Genomic DNA, 15,617 nt, shown 5'->3' on the forward strand with positions numbered 1-15,617 from the left:
TCCCTTCCCACGCACCGCTTGCGTGCCTGCGCCGTACCGGCAGCCCGGGAAAAGGTGGGAAAAATACACAGAGAGATGGTGGAAAACGGCTCTTTGCTCCCACGTACAGCCCGGAGGCAGGATTAGCTGGGCTGGGATCCACCTGGCATCGGCTTCCAGCCTTGGGCGCGGTAAAGCCACCAGGAGGTGGCGAGAATGGCCAGTACGGTGACCACGGCCAAGGTGACGACCACGGGGATCAGGGGGCTGCGGGGGGATCCTGCGGGGAGAGGACGGGGTTGAGCTGGGCGCCGGGATGGACGTCGCCGGGAGATGCCGGCTCCGTCCCCTTCTCCGTCGCTTACACCGCTCTGTGCCGACCCTTTGCCGTGGCACCCAGCCCCGGCGGGGGACTGGGTGCCGCCGCGCACCGCGGGCGCCCCTCACCTTGGAAGAGGATGTCGATGCTGGCAGCGCTGGCACCGTAGCGGTTCTCGGCCAGGCAGCGGTAGGTGCCGCCGTGCGCCCGTCGGGCAGCCGGGATGGTGACGGTGGTGCCGCCATCCCACAGCTCCCAGCTGGCGTTGGTGGGCAGCTCCCAACGGAACTGCGGCGAGGGGTTCCCCTCTGCCCGGCACGTCACCGTGAGGTTGTCACCCGTGGTGAAGACGGTGCGCGGTGCCCACACCCGGACATCGCGGGGGGGGGCTGGAGATGGGGGGTGGCAGGGAAGTGGCACCCAGAGCCCGGCTGGGTGCCCCCTCTCCTCCCCACCCCGATGCCAGAGACCACCCCGACCGCGTGGCACCCAGGGCTCGCACCGTGCCGCCGGCGGCACCGGCGCTCCCACCCGGGCCCCCAGCTCGCCCCCCACGTCCCCGTCCCCAAACTCACCCCAAACCGACAGCACGGTCGTGGCGCTGGCATTGACCGTACGGCGCCCGAGCTGTAACACGGCCTCGCACGTCACCTCCCGGCCGTGCTGCTCCGGCCGTGCCGTGAAACCCAGCCCCACAGAGGGACCTCGGCGGGTGCTGGTGGGGAGCCCCCCGCCCCTCAGCGTCAGGCGGAGATTTGGGGGGTCGGGGGGGGAGACTTGGGCGGCCGCGGCGCAGGTGACACGCGCCTCTTTGCCGGCCACCGCGTCGCCCTCCAGGCAAATTTTGGGGGGTGAGAACCCTGCGGGGACAAGGCGGGGATGGAGGTGACTGGGAGGGTGCCGGGACCCCCCGGGCCGCCCCCCCCGTGCCGTGGTCCTTACGGTAAGCACGGAGGGTGGTGGTGGCGATATCCCGCTGCTCCCCGAAAACGCCGAAGCACTGGAGCTCCAAGCTCCAGTCGGTGACGTTGGGGATGTCGAGGGACACCCAGCCGGGTCCCCGCATCCCCATCTTGGTGATGGAGACCTCCCAGTTCAACCGGCTGTAGTTATGGCAAGAGCTGGTGCAATTGAGGAGGAGGGAGGTGCCGAACTCCACCGTCGGTTCCTCGGGGGAGATGGACACCCGGCAGGGAATGGGGTGCCCTGGGAGAGGGCACCCAGTTACGGCAGGACCCGGTTGGGGTCCCGGCACCGGGGGCGACCCCCGCCGCGAGGCGCGGGCAGGAGATCCGGTGCCCGTTAGCCAAGTCCTGCCCAGGATGTGGCTAACAAAACCAGCCGCTTCCACACCAGCACCCTCCCACGGGCGGCCCCACCCGGCCCCACCGGACCCCCAAACCAGCACCGGGGAGGGGGGGCCACCACCGGGACCCCCCTTGGGATCCCCTAAAGCACCCTCAGCCTCTTCCACCGCCTCACCGGCGGGGACGCCCGCACGCCAGGACCCAACGGCAACGCCGGCAGGGTGCCAGCGTCCCGGCCGAGCCTGGGAAGGGTGGGGGGAACGCGTCCCCCCCAAACCCCAACTCACCCCCCGGCACGAGGAGGCAGAGCAAGGCCATCGCCCCCCAGCTCCGGCAAGGATCCATCGTCCGGCACCGGCGAGCACGGCGCTGCCTGGGAAGGGCCAGCTCTTACCACATTTCCTCCCTTTCCTCTGTAATCGGCCTTCCCGTGCCGGAGCCCTGGATGCCGGGAGGGGCTGGGGGGGGGAAGCAGCCAGGCCCAGCCCACGCCTGCCTCGCCCGTGACACCCCAACCGCCGGCCCCGGCCAAGGCCCGGTGAGAACAGCTCCCGCCGAAACGCTCGCCGGCTCCGGCAAGGGCGGTTGAACCCCGGCACATCGGGGGGGGGGGGGGGGGGGGGGCACGACTGCAGGGGGCGGGGCGGGACACGAACCCCTCTGCCGCGGTGGCCCCAAAAATCCCGGCCACCCGCAGACACCGAACCCAGGCGGCACCCCGCGGTGCTGCCAATACGGGGGGGCCGCAAAGGGGCTGCAAATATGGGGGGCTGCAAATATGGGGGAGCCGCAAAGGGGCTGCAAATATGGTGGGCTGCAATAGGGTTGTGAATATGGGGGGGCTGGAAAAGGACTGCAAATATGGGGGGGCTGCAAAGGGACTGAAAATACGGGGGGTGCAAATATGGGGGGCTGCAAAGGGGCTGCAAACGTGGGGGGGTCACAAAGGGACTGCAAAAATGGGGGGCCGCAAATATGGGGGGCTGCAAAAGGATGCAAATATAGGGGGGCCGCAAAGGGACTGCAAATATGGGGGGTGCAAATATGGCGGGGATGCAAAGGGGCTGCAAATATGGGGGGGTCACAAAGAGACTGCAAAAATGGGGGGCCGCAAAAGGTCCGCAAATACGGGGGGGCCGCAAAGGGAGGTGGGTGCAACCCCCCCCCCCAGCACAAAGCAAAGCAGCAGCTGGGAGAAACCTCGCTTTAATGGGGCGCGCAGCACTCCCCCAAAACCCCCGTCCAAAGGGATGGGGGCCGGATCCTGCCCGGGGGGGGCTGGATCACGCCTGGGGGGTCAGATCCTGCCCGGGGGGGCCTCACCCTGCCCGGGGGGGCTCACCCTGCCCGGGGGGGGCTAGGGGAAGTCGCTGTAGGGCATGGAGAAGGGGTAGAGCGCCGAGTAACGGGTGTCGTGCCACAGCAGCTTCTTCTCCAGGAAGGTGACGGTGTCCAGCGTCAGCACCAGCGTCTCGTGCTTCAGCATGCTGTGCACGTTGAGACCTGCGGAGGTATGACGGGGGGGCTTGGGGGGTCCCCACCAGGTTTGGGGGGTCCCTGCCACATTTGGGGGGGGTCCCTGGGGACAGGGGCCACGGTCACCACGGAGCTCTCACCTAACGCCGGGATCAGGTTGATGGTTTTCAAGCCGGCTGCCGCGGTTCCGATGTTCTCCGGCATCTCGTTGCTGGAGAGAAACGGGTGAAATCGGGGTGGGGGGACACCCCCGGCGCCCCCGGCGCCGTGCAGGCAGCGCTGCCCGTCCCTGGGGCTCCCCGCGTGCCTGCGCTGCCCGCACTCACACATCGACGATGAGGACGGAGCGGCCCCAGCGCCGGTACCGCGCCAGGTCCAGCAGGTACTGGGGGTCGGCGGTGGGCATCTCCAGGCTGTCGACGATGTGGAGGTCATCCTGCGAGAAGGGGGGGATGTCGCCAATAAATGGGGGGTGTCACCGCGTCCCCAGCACCCCCAGGAGCCCCCCCGAAACGCCGAGGACCTCGTACCTGCATCAGCTTCACCGTCAGTGCCACCTTCAGCCCCAGCACCCGCACCTTCATGGGCAGCATGTAGTAGTAGCTGGTGGGACCCCGCGGCCCGTGGGCGATGCCCCCTGCGAGGGGTCCCGGCTCAGTGACCCCCCCGAGCCTGGCCGCAGCCCCCCCCCCCCCCGTCTGGGGGTCCCCCCATGACCCGCAGCCACTCACCCCCGCGCCACAGCGGCGAGCGGATGCTGCCGTGCCGGGCCCGGCCCGAGCCTTTCTGCCGCCATGGCTTCCTGCCGCCTCCCCGCACCTCCGCCCGCGTCTTCACCTTGGCGTAGCTCTGCCGGGGGGGACGCAGGCGGGGGCGCTTGGGGACCGGCCCCTCGTGGCCCCCCTGTCCCCCTCCCCACGCCGGGAGGGGACGCAGGAGCCCCGGTCCCAGCTGCCTCCTCTGCGGCCAGGCTGCTGCCCTGGGAGCCCCTGCCCCCCCGAGACCCTCCTCTGCCCCCCCAGGCCCCCTTCTCCCCCCCAGGGCCCCCCTTCCCCTCCCCAGCCCTCCCCTTCCCGTCCTCAGTCCTCCTTTTCCTCCCTCTCCATTCCCAGACCTCCCCTTCGCCTCCCTCTTCCCCTCCCAGCCTCCTCTTCTCCCCCCGACCCCCCTTTCCCCTCCCCAGGCCCTCCCTCACCCCCAAAAACCTCCTCCCCCCCCCCCCAAACCTCCCCTTCCCCTCCCCAGGCCTTTCCTAACCCCCCGAAACCCTTCTCACCCCCCCCAAACCTCCCCTTCCCCTCCCTCTCCATCTCCAGACCCGGCTCCAGGCCTCCCCTTCCCCTCCCCAAGTCCCCTCTCCCCCCAAACCTCCCTCTCCTCCCCCCAGCCCTCCTACTGCCCCCCGAAACCTCCCTCTGCCCCCCTAAGCCCCCCCAAACCCCCTCCCCATACTCACGATCCTCTTGAAATTCTTCTGCCACATCGCCACCGTGTGCAGGATGTCGAGCCTGCGGGAGACGGGGGGCACTCAGCGAGGGGACCCCCACCACCCCCCCCCCCGGCGCGTCCCCGAGGGCTCCCCCCGCTCCCCGGCAGCCCCCCCAAACCCCACCTGGGCCTGACGGCGAAGACATCGGGGTGGAGGTCGGTCAGGCCCCGCCGTTCGTCATCGTGGTGCCGCAGCGACTCCACCCAGGCCTGCACGGGGGAGCGGTGCGAGGGGACGGGGACGCTGCAGGCCCGCAGGACGGGGGAGCGCGGCGGCGGTGACAGCCGCAGCTTCTCTGGGGGGGACGACACGAGAGCAGCGGGGACCGTGGCGGCTCCACCGAGCCACCAGGAACCTCCAGCCGGGGGCTAAGGGGGGGCCCAGACACCCCAAGCCCAGGGACATCTGTCCCCAGGTTGTCCCCGCGCCCCCAGGGTGGCCCTGCAGCCCCGAGCCCATGGCCACCCGGTCCCCGATAGCCCCGGGGTGGTCCCAGCCCCACAGCCACCCGCCCCGATGTCCCCGCAGCTCCGACCTCACAGAAATCTGTCCCCATAGGCCGGACCTCGCTCATCTCCACCCGTGGTGGCCCCAGCCCCACAGACACCCTGTCCCCGTTGTCCCCAGGGTGGCCCCACTGCCCTGACCCCACAGAAACCTGTCCCCACTGCCCTGACCCTTGTCATCCCTGTCCCTGATGTCCCCACGATGGCCCCGACACCGTGGACACCCCAACCCTGCTGTCCCCACGCTGTCCCCAGCCCCACGGCCACCCCAACCCTGCTGTCCCCACGCTGTCCCCAGCCCCACGGCCACCCCAACCCTGCTGTCCCCACGCTGTCCCCAGCCCCACGGCCACCCCAACCCTGCTGTCCCCACGCTGTCCCCAGCCCCACGGCCACCCCGTCCCCGCTGCCCCCCCCCCCCAGACCCCCCGATACCCCCCCGGACTCACCCGTGCGGGGCTCGGGGGCCGCGGGGGGCCCGGCGGGGGCGGACGAGACCTGCGGGAGGGCAACCGTGAGCGGGAGGGGCGGCGGCCTCCGACCTCCGCCCGCCCCCTACGCGGCCCCGGCCCCCCCCGGTGCCGGTCCTCACCCCCGCGGCCCCAGCCCGGCCCCAGGCCCAGGCCCAGGCCCAGGCCCAGGCCCTGGCGGCGGCGGCGGCGGCAACACGGGGCCCCCCCGCACGGATCATGGCGGGAGCGCGCGGCCGGGCGGCGCGCCGCGATGACGTCTTTAGGGGGAGCGCGGCGCCACTTCCGGCGGAAGCGGAAGTCGGGGGGGAGGAAGAGGAGGAGACGGGGAAGGGGAGGAGGAAGAAGAGAGCGGGAAAGGGAGCGGGAGGACGGGGAGGAGAGGGCGGAGGAAGCGGGGGAGGAGAGGGAGCGGGGCCGGGGCCCCCCCGGCGCCTCCCAGTCCGTTACCCCCCCCCTCCGCCCACGCAGTGCCCCCCGCCCCATTGCCCCCCGCCATTATCTCCACCCAGTTACTCCCCACCCAGTTACTCCCCACCCAGTTACTCCCCACCCCATCTTTTCCCCCCAAATCCCCCGCCCCATCATCCCCCCAAATCCCCCCCAACACCCCCACCCCGTTACCCCATCATCCCCCTCCAAATCCCCCACCCCAACACCCCCACCCCATTACCCCACCCAGTTACACCCCAGTTACACCCCCCAAATCCCCCACCCCAGTGCCCCCCACCCCAGTGCCCCCCACCTACTACCCCGTACCCCTCACCCCATCACCCCCACCCCTTTATCTCCCCCCCGCCCCCAGCACCCCCACCCCAGCACCTCTCCCGCAGCGCGTGGCCCCGCCATGGCGGGGACGCCCCGCCGAGGCCCCGTGGGGTGCCCAGCTGCGGCAGAGGGGGGCTCGGGGCTGGGCCGCGGCTGAGCCGGTTTTGGGACCCCCCCGCCGGGGCCGGCGTTGGCCTCCAGCCCCAGACCCTCTCTGTCCCCGGGCAGGGCCTCGTGCCGGAGCCGTGCCGGTGCCGCCGCGCTCACCGCGGTGTTCTCTGGGGACGTGGCCAGGCTGGGGCCGGCAGCACCCACCGACCCCTCCCCAGAGAGCGGCGGTGAGTGCTGGTTCCGGTGCCGCTTCCCGGCACTGCTCCCCCTTCCCAGTGCCGCTTCCCGGCACCGCTGCCCCTTCCCGGTGCCGCTTCCCAGTGCCCCTTCCTGGCACCGGTGTCCTTTCCCAGTGCCGCTTCCTGGCACCACTGCCGTTTCCCAGTGCCGCTTCCTGGTGTCCCTTCCCGGTGCTGCTTCCCAGTGCCCCTTCCTGGCACCGCCGCCCCTTCCCAGTGCTGCTTCCCAGTGCCCCTTTCTGGCACCGCCGCCCCTTCCCAGTGCCGCTTCCCGGTGCCCCGTCCCAGTGCCACTTCCCAGTGCCCTTTCCTGGCACTGCCGCCCCTTCCCAGTGCCGTTTCCCGGCATCACTGCCACTTCCCGGCGCCCCTTCCCGGTGCCCCTTCCTGGCACTGCTGCCCCTTCCCGGTGCCCCTTCCCAGTGCCCCGCCCCGGCACACACCGGTTGCATCGCGGCATTCCCCAGGGCCATGTGGCACCAGGGTGGCACCGGCGATGCCGGGCGGGATGGCCACCTCGACGCCCGTCCGGTTGTAACCGCGCCGGGGCCGGAGCCGTTGCGTGCTCCGGCTGGGGGGGCCGGGCTGGGGTGTCCCCCCACCCCCGTGTCATTCCCTGCCAGGATGCAGGGGTCCCAGCGGGGTGTTTATCCCAGTCGGATCCTGAGCTCCGATAACCAGCGGTGAACTCGGCGCTTGGCCCACGGTACGGAGCCGGGATGGGGAAGGGGGGGGCGGGATGGGGAGGGGGGGGCGGGATGGGGAAGGGGGGGCCCCCCCAAACATCTGGGAACGCTTCTCCTCCCGTTCCCTTTCGGCGAGCCAGGATCCGGCCTCGGCCCGGAGGCGGGTGGGCTCCGCCGGCCAAGTCACGGGGGCCGAGCCGTGCGCAGCCCGTCCCGGGGGTCCGGGGGCGGGAGGGCTGGGGGGGGGGGGGGGCCCACTGCCCGCCCCTCCCCCTCCCCCCCCCCCCCCGCCCCCGCCGCCTGGTTCTAATTACATCCCTTCCCCGGCCCCTCGCCGGTGGCCCCTTGATGCTGGGGGCAGGGGGGACCCCCCACCCCTCTCCCAGTGCTCGGGGGGGCACAAATTGCTCAATATTTGGGGGGGCTGCTGGGGGGGGGGTGTGTGTCTCCCTTTCCCAGCCCCCCCCCCCCTTGCCGGATCCTTCCACCCCCTCCCCGGTTCCTCGCTGGCCCCCGGCCGAGCCGTGGAAAGTCCTGGAAGCGTTTCCAGGCGTGAAGATCCCTTTGGCGAAGGGGTGGGAAGGGGACACACACACACGCGCGCACACACACACGCACACACGCGCGCGCCCCCCCCCCCCTAAAAATCTTCCCCAAAAATGGGGTGAGGGATCCGGCACCGTGCTCCGGTTGGGATTCGGAGCCCAATCCTGCACCCCAATCCCCAGCGCTTTGGCTTCTGGGGGGAGGAAGGCACCGGTGGGACCCCACGACACCGGTGGGACCCCAGCTCTGGCACTTTCCTGAGTGGGTGCCCTCCCCCTTTTTTTTTTGGGGGCGGGGGGGGAAGGAGGGGGTGGCTGGGGACGCCTTGACGTGTCCCTTCCCATCACCGATGTCACCCTGCTCCGTGACAAAAAGCCACAGACCCACTTCCCCGTGGGACACCCCCTGGTAATGGGGCACAGGGGGGCGTGGGGGGACCAGGACCCCACCCACGGGGGTGGGTGGGGGACCAGGCAGGAGCCCCCCGCGCCCCCCCGTGGGGGGGGGCACGGGGGGCTCCTGCCCGCCCCCCGCCCCATTTTTGGGGTCTCCCTCCCCACTCAGGGCACCCACGCGTCGGGGGGGGGGGGGAAACGACACGAGTGGCCTCGCCCCTCCACGGGGCGGGGGGAATGACCCCCCCCCCCCCCCCCCCCCCGCCTCCGCTCCCCCGCACATGTTGCAACCGGTCGGCGGGCAGGAGCGTTTTGCTGCCGGTACCGGCACCGGCACCGGGACCGGGACCGGGAAAACAGCCGGTAAGACGCTATTCCCCCCGCCCCAAGGCATCGTGGCTTCCCTTTCCACGCGTGGGACCCACCCGTGTCCCCCTCCCCGTCCCCACGCACCCATTCCAGCCCTGGTTTGGGGGGGGGGGGCACCCACAGAGGGACCCCCCACCCAGGGCAGTGGGTGGGACCCCGCCGTGTCCCCAAGGGTGGCCGTGCCCACGCCCTCGTCCACCCCGCGGTGACGAGCGGGGCTGCCCTGCAGTGACAAAGCGGCGTGCCCTGTGGTGACAAAGTGGGGTGGCCCACGGGTGACGCCCTGGGGGGGCTGAGGGGGCCAGACCCTCCATGGCTGGCGGGGCTTCGGTGACGGCCCGGTGACCGTCCCCCCGGCCGCGGCCATTGTCCCGCTCGCCGGCGGCCAGGCCACCCAGCTGCGCCGGGGCGGGAAGCGGGTGCCTGGATCCGGCCCAGCTGTTTTGGCCTCGCCAACATCTGGCCCGCAGCTGGCGGGGGCCCCGGGGGAGCCGCGCCGTTGGCACCCCCCGGTTCCCCCCTTGTGCAATGCCTAACGGCTGCGGTGAGCACCCGCCGGCCCGCGGGTGGCATCACCGGTACTTCCCTGGGGACGGTCCCTGGGTGCCGCCGGGTGGCGGTGAGCCTGTGCCCTCAAGTGTGCACCCGGGTGCCCTCGCCGGCACCCTCCCGGGTGTGCAACGGGGTGCTGGCACCCGGGGGCCCTTGCCGGCACCCTCCTGGGTGTGCAACAGGGTGCTGGCACCCAGGTGCCCTCGCTGGCACCCTCCCGGGTGTGCAACAGGGTGCTGGCACCTGTGTGCCCTCGCTGGCACCCTCCCGGGTGTGCAACAGGGTGCTGGCACCCAGGTGCCCTCGCTGGCACCCTCCCGGGTGTGCAACGGGGTGCTCGCGCCTGTGTGTCCTCGCCGGCACCCTCCCGGGTGTGCAACGGGGTGCTGGCACCTGTGTGCCCTCGCCGGTGCCCTCGCCAGCACCCTCCCGGGTGTGCAACAGGGTGCTGGTGCCCATGTGCCCTCACCGGCACCCTCCCGGCTGTGCAACGGGGTGGTGGTGCCCATGTGCCCTTGCCGGCACACTTCCGGGTGTGCAACGGGGTGGTGGCACCCGTGTGCCCTCGCTGGCACCCTCCCGGGTGTGCAACGGGGTGCTGGCACCTGTGTGCCCTCGCCGGTGCCCTCGCCAGCACCCTCCCGGGTGTGCAACAGGGTGCTGGTGCCCATGTGCCCTCACCGGCACCCTCCCGGCTGTGCAACGGGGTGGTGGTGCCCATGTGCCCTTGCCGGCACACTTCCGGGTGTGCAACGGGGTGGTGGCACCCGTGTGCCCTCGCTGGCACCCTCCTGGCTGTGCAACGGGGCGCTAGCGCCCATGTGCCCTCGCTGGCACCCTCCTGGGTGCGCAGTGGGGTGCTGGCACCCTCCTGGGTGTGCAACAGGGTGCTGGCGCCCATGGGCCATGGCTGGCAACCACCTGGGTGTGCGAGAGGGTGCTGGCGCCTGTGTGCCCTTGCTGGCACCTTTCTGGGTGTGCAACGGGGTGCTGGCACCCGTGTGCCCTCGCCGGCACCCTCCTGGGTGTGCAAAGGGGTGGTGGCACCCGTGTGCCCTCGCCGGCACCCTCCCGGGTGTGCAAAGGGGTGCTGGTGCCCATGGGCCATTGCTGGCACCCTCCCGGGTGTGCAACAGGGTGCTGGCACCGCTGTGCCCTCGGTGGCACTGACCTGGGTGTGCAATGGGGTGCTGGCACCCGTCTGCCCTTGCCAGCACCCATCTGGGTGTGCCGGTGCCCTCGCCTGCACACCCTGGCACCGCCGTGCCCTCGCTGGCGCCCTGTTGCACCCCGGTTCGTCCCCGCGGTGCCCCCTCGGTGTTGGGGTGCTGCTGGCTGCGCCCCAGCTCCTGCCGCGCCTCCCGCCGCCCCCTGAGCCGGGACCCCCCCAGCTACGGTGGAATTTGGAGAATTTGGTGCTGCCAGGGCTCCGGCAGCCGGGTCGCCGCCGCCGGCTGCGGCTCGGTAAACACTCCATGCCCGGCGTGGCGCCGAGCGGCCGCCTCGGCTGGGCCGGGGCTGGCACCGCGTGGCTCGGGGGGTCCCCGAGGTGTCGGGGGTCCCTGTGCCGGGGCGGTTTGGCAGCGGTGGCCGGCCGGGAGGTCGCACCATGCCACACCTTGCCGCGCCACGCCTTGCCACGCCACGCCGCGCATCTTCTCCCCCGGGCCTGAGCACCCACCGGCACCCGCGTGTCCCGGCGTGCATGTGCCGGAGCAGGGGGCGCGGTGGGTCCCCCACCCCGCGGGGCCGGATCCTGCCGGGCACCATCTGGCCGCCGCCTCCGCGGCGATTTAAAGCCGGCGCTAAGCCCGGCTGGGCACCGGCTGCCCGGGCCTGATCCAATTTGTTCCCAGGCGGCCGTGGGCCCCGGGCGGGAGCGGGGATATTTTGGGAACAAGGGGCCCTGTGTGCGGCCCCTCCCCCTGCGCCCGTGGCTGGGGGGGTCTCAGCCCCCCCAAGGCCACCCCTGGCCCCGCCGCGCCAGATCCAGACCGGATCCCGGTCCTGCCTGGGACCCCCCGGCTCCTCTGGGGTGCTGGGGGGGCCTGGGGAGGATCCCGGCAGGGGGGCGCTGGGTGTGGGGTGCTGGGGGGTCCCGGTGCAGGGGCGTGGGGGAGGGTCCCGCTGGGGGTCCCGGGGTGGTCCCCGGAGGGTCCCCGGGCAGGATCCCTGTTCAGGATCCTAGTGCAGGATCCTGGGGTAGGATCCCAGTACAAGATCCCAGTAAAGGATTCTGGGGCAGGATCCCAGGGCAGGATCGCAGTGTGGGTTCCCAGTTCAGGATCCCAGTTCAGGATCCCTCTGTGTGTTCCCATTGCAGGATCCCATTGCAGGATCCCAGTTCAGGATCCCGGTGCAGGATCACAGTACAGGATCCCAGTGCGGGTTCCTGTTGCAGGATCCCAGTGCAGGATCCCAGTGTGTGTTCCCATTGCAGGATCCCAGGGCAGGTTCCCAGTTTGGGATCCCAGTGTAGGATCCCAGTTCAGGTTCCTGGTGCAGGATCCCAGTTCAGGTTCCCGGTGCAGGATCCCAGTACAGGATCCCAGTTCAGGTTCCCGGTGCAGGATCCCAGTACAGGATCCCAGTTCAGGACCCCAGTGCGGGGTCCCAGTGCGGTTCCCAGAGCCATTCCCAGTTCAGGCTCCCAGTTCAGGCTCCCGGTACAGTTCCCGTTTCAGGCTCCCAGTGCATTCCCAGTGTGGTTCCCGGTTCGGGCTCCCGGTTCAGGCTCCTGGAGCGGTTCCCGGTTCAGGCTCCCGGTTCAGGCTGCCGGTGCGGTCCCGGAGCGGTTCCCAGTGCGTTCCCACAGCGGTTCCCGGTTCAGGCTCCCAGTGCAGTTCCCGGTGCGGTTCCCGGTTCAGGCTCCCGGAGCGGCTCCCGGTCCCGTCCCGGTGCATTCCCGGAGCGGTTCCCGGTTCAGGCTCCCGGAGCGGCTCCCGGTCCCGTCCCGGTGCATTCCCGGAGCGGTTCCCGGTTCAGGCTCCCGGTTCAGGCTCCCGGTGCGGTCCCGGAGCGGCCCCCCGGGGTCCCCCCGCCCCCCCGTTCCCTGGCTCCGCCCGGCGGCAGCGGCGGGGCCGGGGGCGGCCGGTGGCGGGGCGGGCGCGGGGAAGGGGAAGGGGAAGCGGCGGATGCTCGGCGGCGGCGGCGGCCGTGCCTCTGCTCGGGGCGGCGGCTGCTCCGGGCCCGGGGCCCTCGGGGGGGGGGGTCCCGGGGCGGCGGGAGCGAGGGGCGGTGCCCCGGCACCGGGCGCGGCTGCGCAAGAGCCCGGGCGGCGGCGGGAGGCAGCGCTCGGCGGGGGCGGCCCCGGGAGCACCGGGACGGCACCGGGACGGCACCGGGACGGCACCGGGACGGAGAGGGCGGCGGCTGGAGGTGCGGCGGGGCGCGGGGCTCCTTCCCTCCCTCTCTCCCCCCCCCCCCCAGATCCCGGTCCCACCCCGGAGCCACTGGGAGGTCCCGGGACTGGCGGGGGGGGGGGCCCTAACCGGGGGTCCCGTCCCTAACGGCGGGGGGGGGGGGACAGGACGGTACCGGGTGCCCCGTCCCTAACGGGGGGGAGTGGAACGGTACCGGGTGCCTCGTCCCTAAGCGGGGTGGGGGACACAGGGTGCCGGGTGCCCCACCCCTAACCGGGGGGGTTACCGGGTGCCCCACCCCTAACCGGGGGGGTACTGGGTGCCCCACTTCTAACCGGGGGGTACCGGGTGCCCCATCCCTAACCGGGGAGGGGTGCCACCGGCACCCCTAATCGAATGGGGGACAGCACCGGGTGCCCCCCAACCCAGGGGAAGGGGACATTACTGGGTCCCCCGTCCCCAGTTTTGGGGTGCACGGTCCCCCCACCCTAACTGGAGGGGGAGGCAGGACCGGTCCCGCCCCCCCCCAACCAGGGCGGTCTGCGCTGGGTCCCCACCCCGCACTGGGATGGGTGCGGGGGTGTCCTGCCCGCCCCGGCCGCGGCTCTTCCGTCCCCCCCGGGCGCGGGCACCGGGGGCTTCCCCCCGCAGCAGCCCCCCGTCCCCAGGGAGGGTCCCCGCCGCGTCCCCCGCCCCCGACCGCTTCGCGCCGTGGTCGCGCTCACCCCGGGACGTCACCGCCAGCCACCCGCGTGTCCCCGTGGCGGCGGCAGGATGGTCCCACACTCTGCACCCCGGCCGGCTCGAAGGTGCACCTCTTATCGCCTGCCATCAGGATTTCCTTTTTGAGTCATTTCTGCCGTGCCGGCGCAGATGCCGCGCGACAGGATCTCGCGCCTCTCTCCTCGCCGACCCCACCACCGTTTTCACCCCGTCTCTTCTGTCCCACAGGTCTCCGTAGCCCGGGATCGCCGGCACCATGTCCCGGCAGCGCTGAGGTCGGCGGGACGGGCGGCGAGCGGAGCCGCGGCCGGCGAGGAACCATGGGGAGCATCTACAAGGAATACTTCAACACGGGTAAGATCCGGGAGCACTACAACTACACCAAGGAGGGCTCGGACAGCTCCCCCCCCACCTCCCGTTGGGTGGTCTCCATCCTCATCGTCGTGTTGTGCTGCTTCATCGTGCTGGAGAACCTGCTGGTCCTCATCTCCGTTTGCCGCAACAAGAAGTTTCACTCGGCCATGTACATCTTCATCGGGAACTTGGCTTTCTCCGATCTCTTGGCCGGGTTGGCCTTCATGGCCAACACCTTGCTCTCCGGAGCCACCACCTTCAACCTGACACCGGTACAGTGGTTCGTACGGGAAGGCACGGCCTTCGCCACGTTGGCCGCCTCCGTCTTCAGCTTGTTGGCCATCGCCATCGAGCGCCACGTGGCCATCACCAAGGTCAAGGTCTACAGCAGCGACAAGAACTGTCGGATGATGCTGCTCATCGGGGCTTGCTGGGTGATCGCCGCCGCCATCGGCAGCCTCCCCATCATGGGTTGGAACTGCATGAGCGACCTGCGGGATTGCTCCACCGTCCTCCCCCTCTACTCCAAACGTTACATCCTCTTCGTCATCACCATCTTCACCGTCATCCTCCTCGCCATCGTCGGGCTCTACAGCCGCATCTACTGCATCGTGCGCTCCAGCCACGCCGAGATCGCCACCGCCCAGACCCTGGCCTTGCTCAAGACGGTCACCATCGTCCTGGGAGCCTTCATCGTCTGCTGGCTGCCGGCCTTCATCATCCTCCTCATGGACGCCTCCTGCCCCGTCCGGGCCTGCCAGATCCTCTATAAGGCGAACTATTTCTTTGCCTTCGCCATGCTCAACTCGGCCGCCAACCCCATCATCTACACGCTGCGGAGCAAGGACATGCGCCGGGAGTTCCTGCGGGTGCTGTGCTGCTGCGGGGCCGGGCGCCGGGACCAGCCCCCGGGCCGCTGCGGGCTCCCGCTCCGCACCTCCAGCTCGCTGGACCGCTGCACCCCAAAATACGAGTTACCCACCTCGCCTATCACCCGCGAGTGTACCACCTCCGTTTAGGGGGTCCCGGCCGCCCCACGGCCGCCCCACGGCCGCCCCACGGCTGCCCCACGGCCGCCCGTGGCCGGGGCAGTGGTACGAAGGGAGCGGAGTCGGGGTGGACGTTTTTCCAGGTACGGATGGACAACTGCACCTTCATCCCGGGCATCCCCCCGGGCATCCCCCCCTCCTCGGGCGTTCCCGGTGACGATGCCGGTGCTCCGGCCGGGATTGGCGTGACCGGTGCGCGCACCGGCGCGGGCACGGGCACGCGTGTTGCTCTTCCCACGCCCTGCCCGAGCCCCGGGGCCTCGGCGGGACCTGTCAGACGGGTCCTGGGGCCCCTCCCCGCACCCGGCTCCCCGCGGCACCCCTGGCGCCAGTGGCAAATCCTCTGCCCCCGGCTGCTCCCCGGCACCGTGGGTGGCTCCGACCGCTGCTCCGGCCCCGGGGCGGGGGGGCTTTGCCGGGAACGACGACACGCGGGGGGACCCCCGCATCCTCCCGCCCTGCTCCACGGTCCTGCCGCGTGCTGGCACACAGAGGGGGGGGTCCCCATCGCGGCCGGCTCCGCCGGGACCCCACCTCATCCCTGGGACCCCCCAGGAGCCCCCCCATCCCCACTGACCCCCCCCCCAGGGGCGATGGTTGTATTAAAACGTCGCTTCTCCGCCTGCCTCCGCCTCCTTCCTGGCCTGGGCCGGGGACCGCCGAGCCCCCCCGGCTCCCCGGTGCGCCTTCGCGGAGGGACGGAGGGGACGGGGCTGCGGGGGGACCCCAAATTTGGCTGGATGGGGACGTTCCGACACCGGCGGCTTTTACCACCAGCGACCTCGGAGAGCCCGGCTGAGCATCGCCTTCCCCGCTCCGGGAATGGGGTCGGGTGCTTTGCCCGGTGTCGGGGGCTGCGGATCTTCGCCCTCACCCCAGCTTTCGCCGCCTCCGCGCGTGCCAGCAGGCGATGCCGC

General features: G+C 71.5%; 3 protein-coding genes across 5 annotated transcripts; 1 reads left to right on the plus strand and 2 right to left on the minus strand.

The window, feature by feature from the left end:
- Positions 1 to 74: 74 nt before the first annotated feature.
- LOC104021460 (intercellular adhesion molecule 4-like) lies at positions 75 to 2,086 on the minus strand. The gene is made up of 5 exons (XM_087777930.1): positions 1,893 to 2,086; positions 1,241 to 1,504; positions 874 to 1,158; positions 427 to 687; positions 75 to 259 (listed from the first exon to the last, which is right to left on the minus strand). Exons 1-5 carry the CDS (start codon positions 1,948 to 1,950, stop codon positions 123 to 125), a joined length of 1,005 nt encoding a protein of 334 aa, XP_087634056.1. The 5' UTR covers positions 1,951 to 2,086; the 3' UTR covers positions 75 to 122.
- Positions 2,087 to 2,795: 709 nt separating this feature from the next.
- Positions 2,796 to 5,804, minus strand: MRPL4 (mitochondrial ribosomal protein L4). Its single transcript, XM_087777931.1, has 9 exons — positions 5,669 to 5,804; positions 5,526 to 5,574; positions 4,694 to 4,865; positions 4,538 to 4,589; positions 3,813 to 3,930; positions 3,612 to 3,718; positions 3,408 to 3,517; positions 3,222 to 3,292; positions 2,796 to 3,108 (listed from the first exon to the last, which is right to left on the minus strand). Exons 1-9 carry the CDS (start codon positions 5,765 to 5,767, stop codon positions 2,963 to 2,965), a joined length of 924 nt encoding a protein of 307 aa, XP_087634057.1. The 5' UTR covers positions 5,768 to 5,804; the 3' UTR covers positions 2,796 to 2,962.
- Positions 5,805 to 6,366: 562 nt separating this feature from the next.
- Positions 6,367 to 15,304, plus strand: S1PR2 (sphingosine-1-phosphate receptor 2). 3 transcript variants are annotated; one of them, XM_087778013.1, is made up of 2 exons: positions 6,367 to 7,370; positions 13,526 to 15,304. In XM_087778013.1, exon 2 carries the CDS (start codon positions 13,618 to 13,620, stop codon positions 14,668 to 14,670), a length of 1,053 nt encoding a protein of 350 aa, XP_087634139.1. In that variant the 5' UTR covers positions 6,367 to 7,370; positions 13,526 to 13,617; the 3' UTR covers positions 14,671 to 15,304. The 3 variants fall into 3 exon arrangements, with proteins under 3 accessions (XP_087634139.1, XP_087634136.1, XP_087634137.1); XM_087778010.1 differs by lacking the exon at positions 6,367 to 7,370 and adding an exon at positions 8,565 to 8,654; XM_087778011.1 differs by lacking the exon at positions 6,367 to 7,370 and adding an exon at positions 12,378 to 12,590.
- The last annotated feature ends 313 nt before the right edge of the window (positions 15,305 to 15,617 follow it).

This window comes from Nipponia nippon, unplaced genomic scaffold (assembly GCF_047370975.1).
Source record: "Nipponia nippon isolate SJK-2023a ecotype South Korea unplaced genomic scaffold, ASM4737097v1 scaffold_42, whole genome shotgun sequence".
Lineage (NCBI taxonomy): Eukaryota > Metazoa > Chordata > Aves > Pelecaniformes > Threskiornithidae > Nipponia > Nipponia nippon.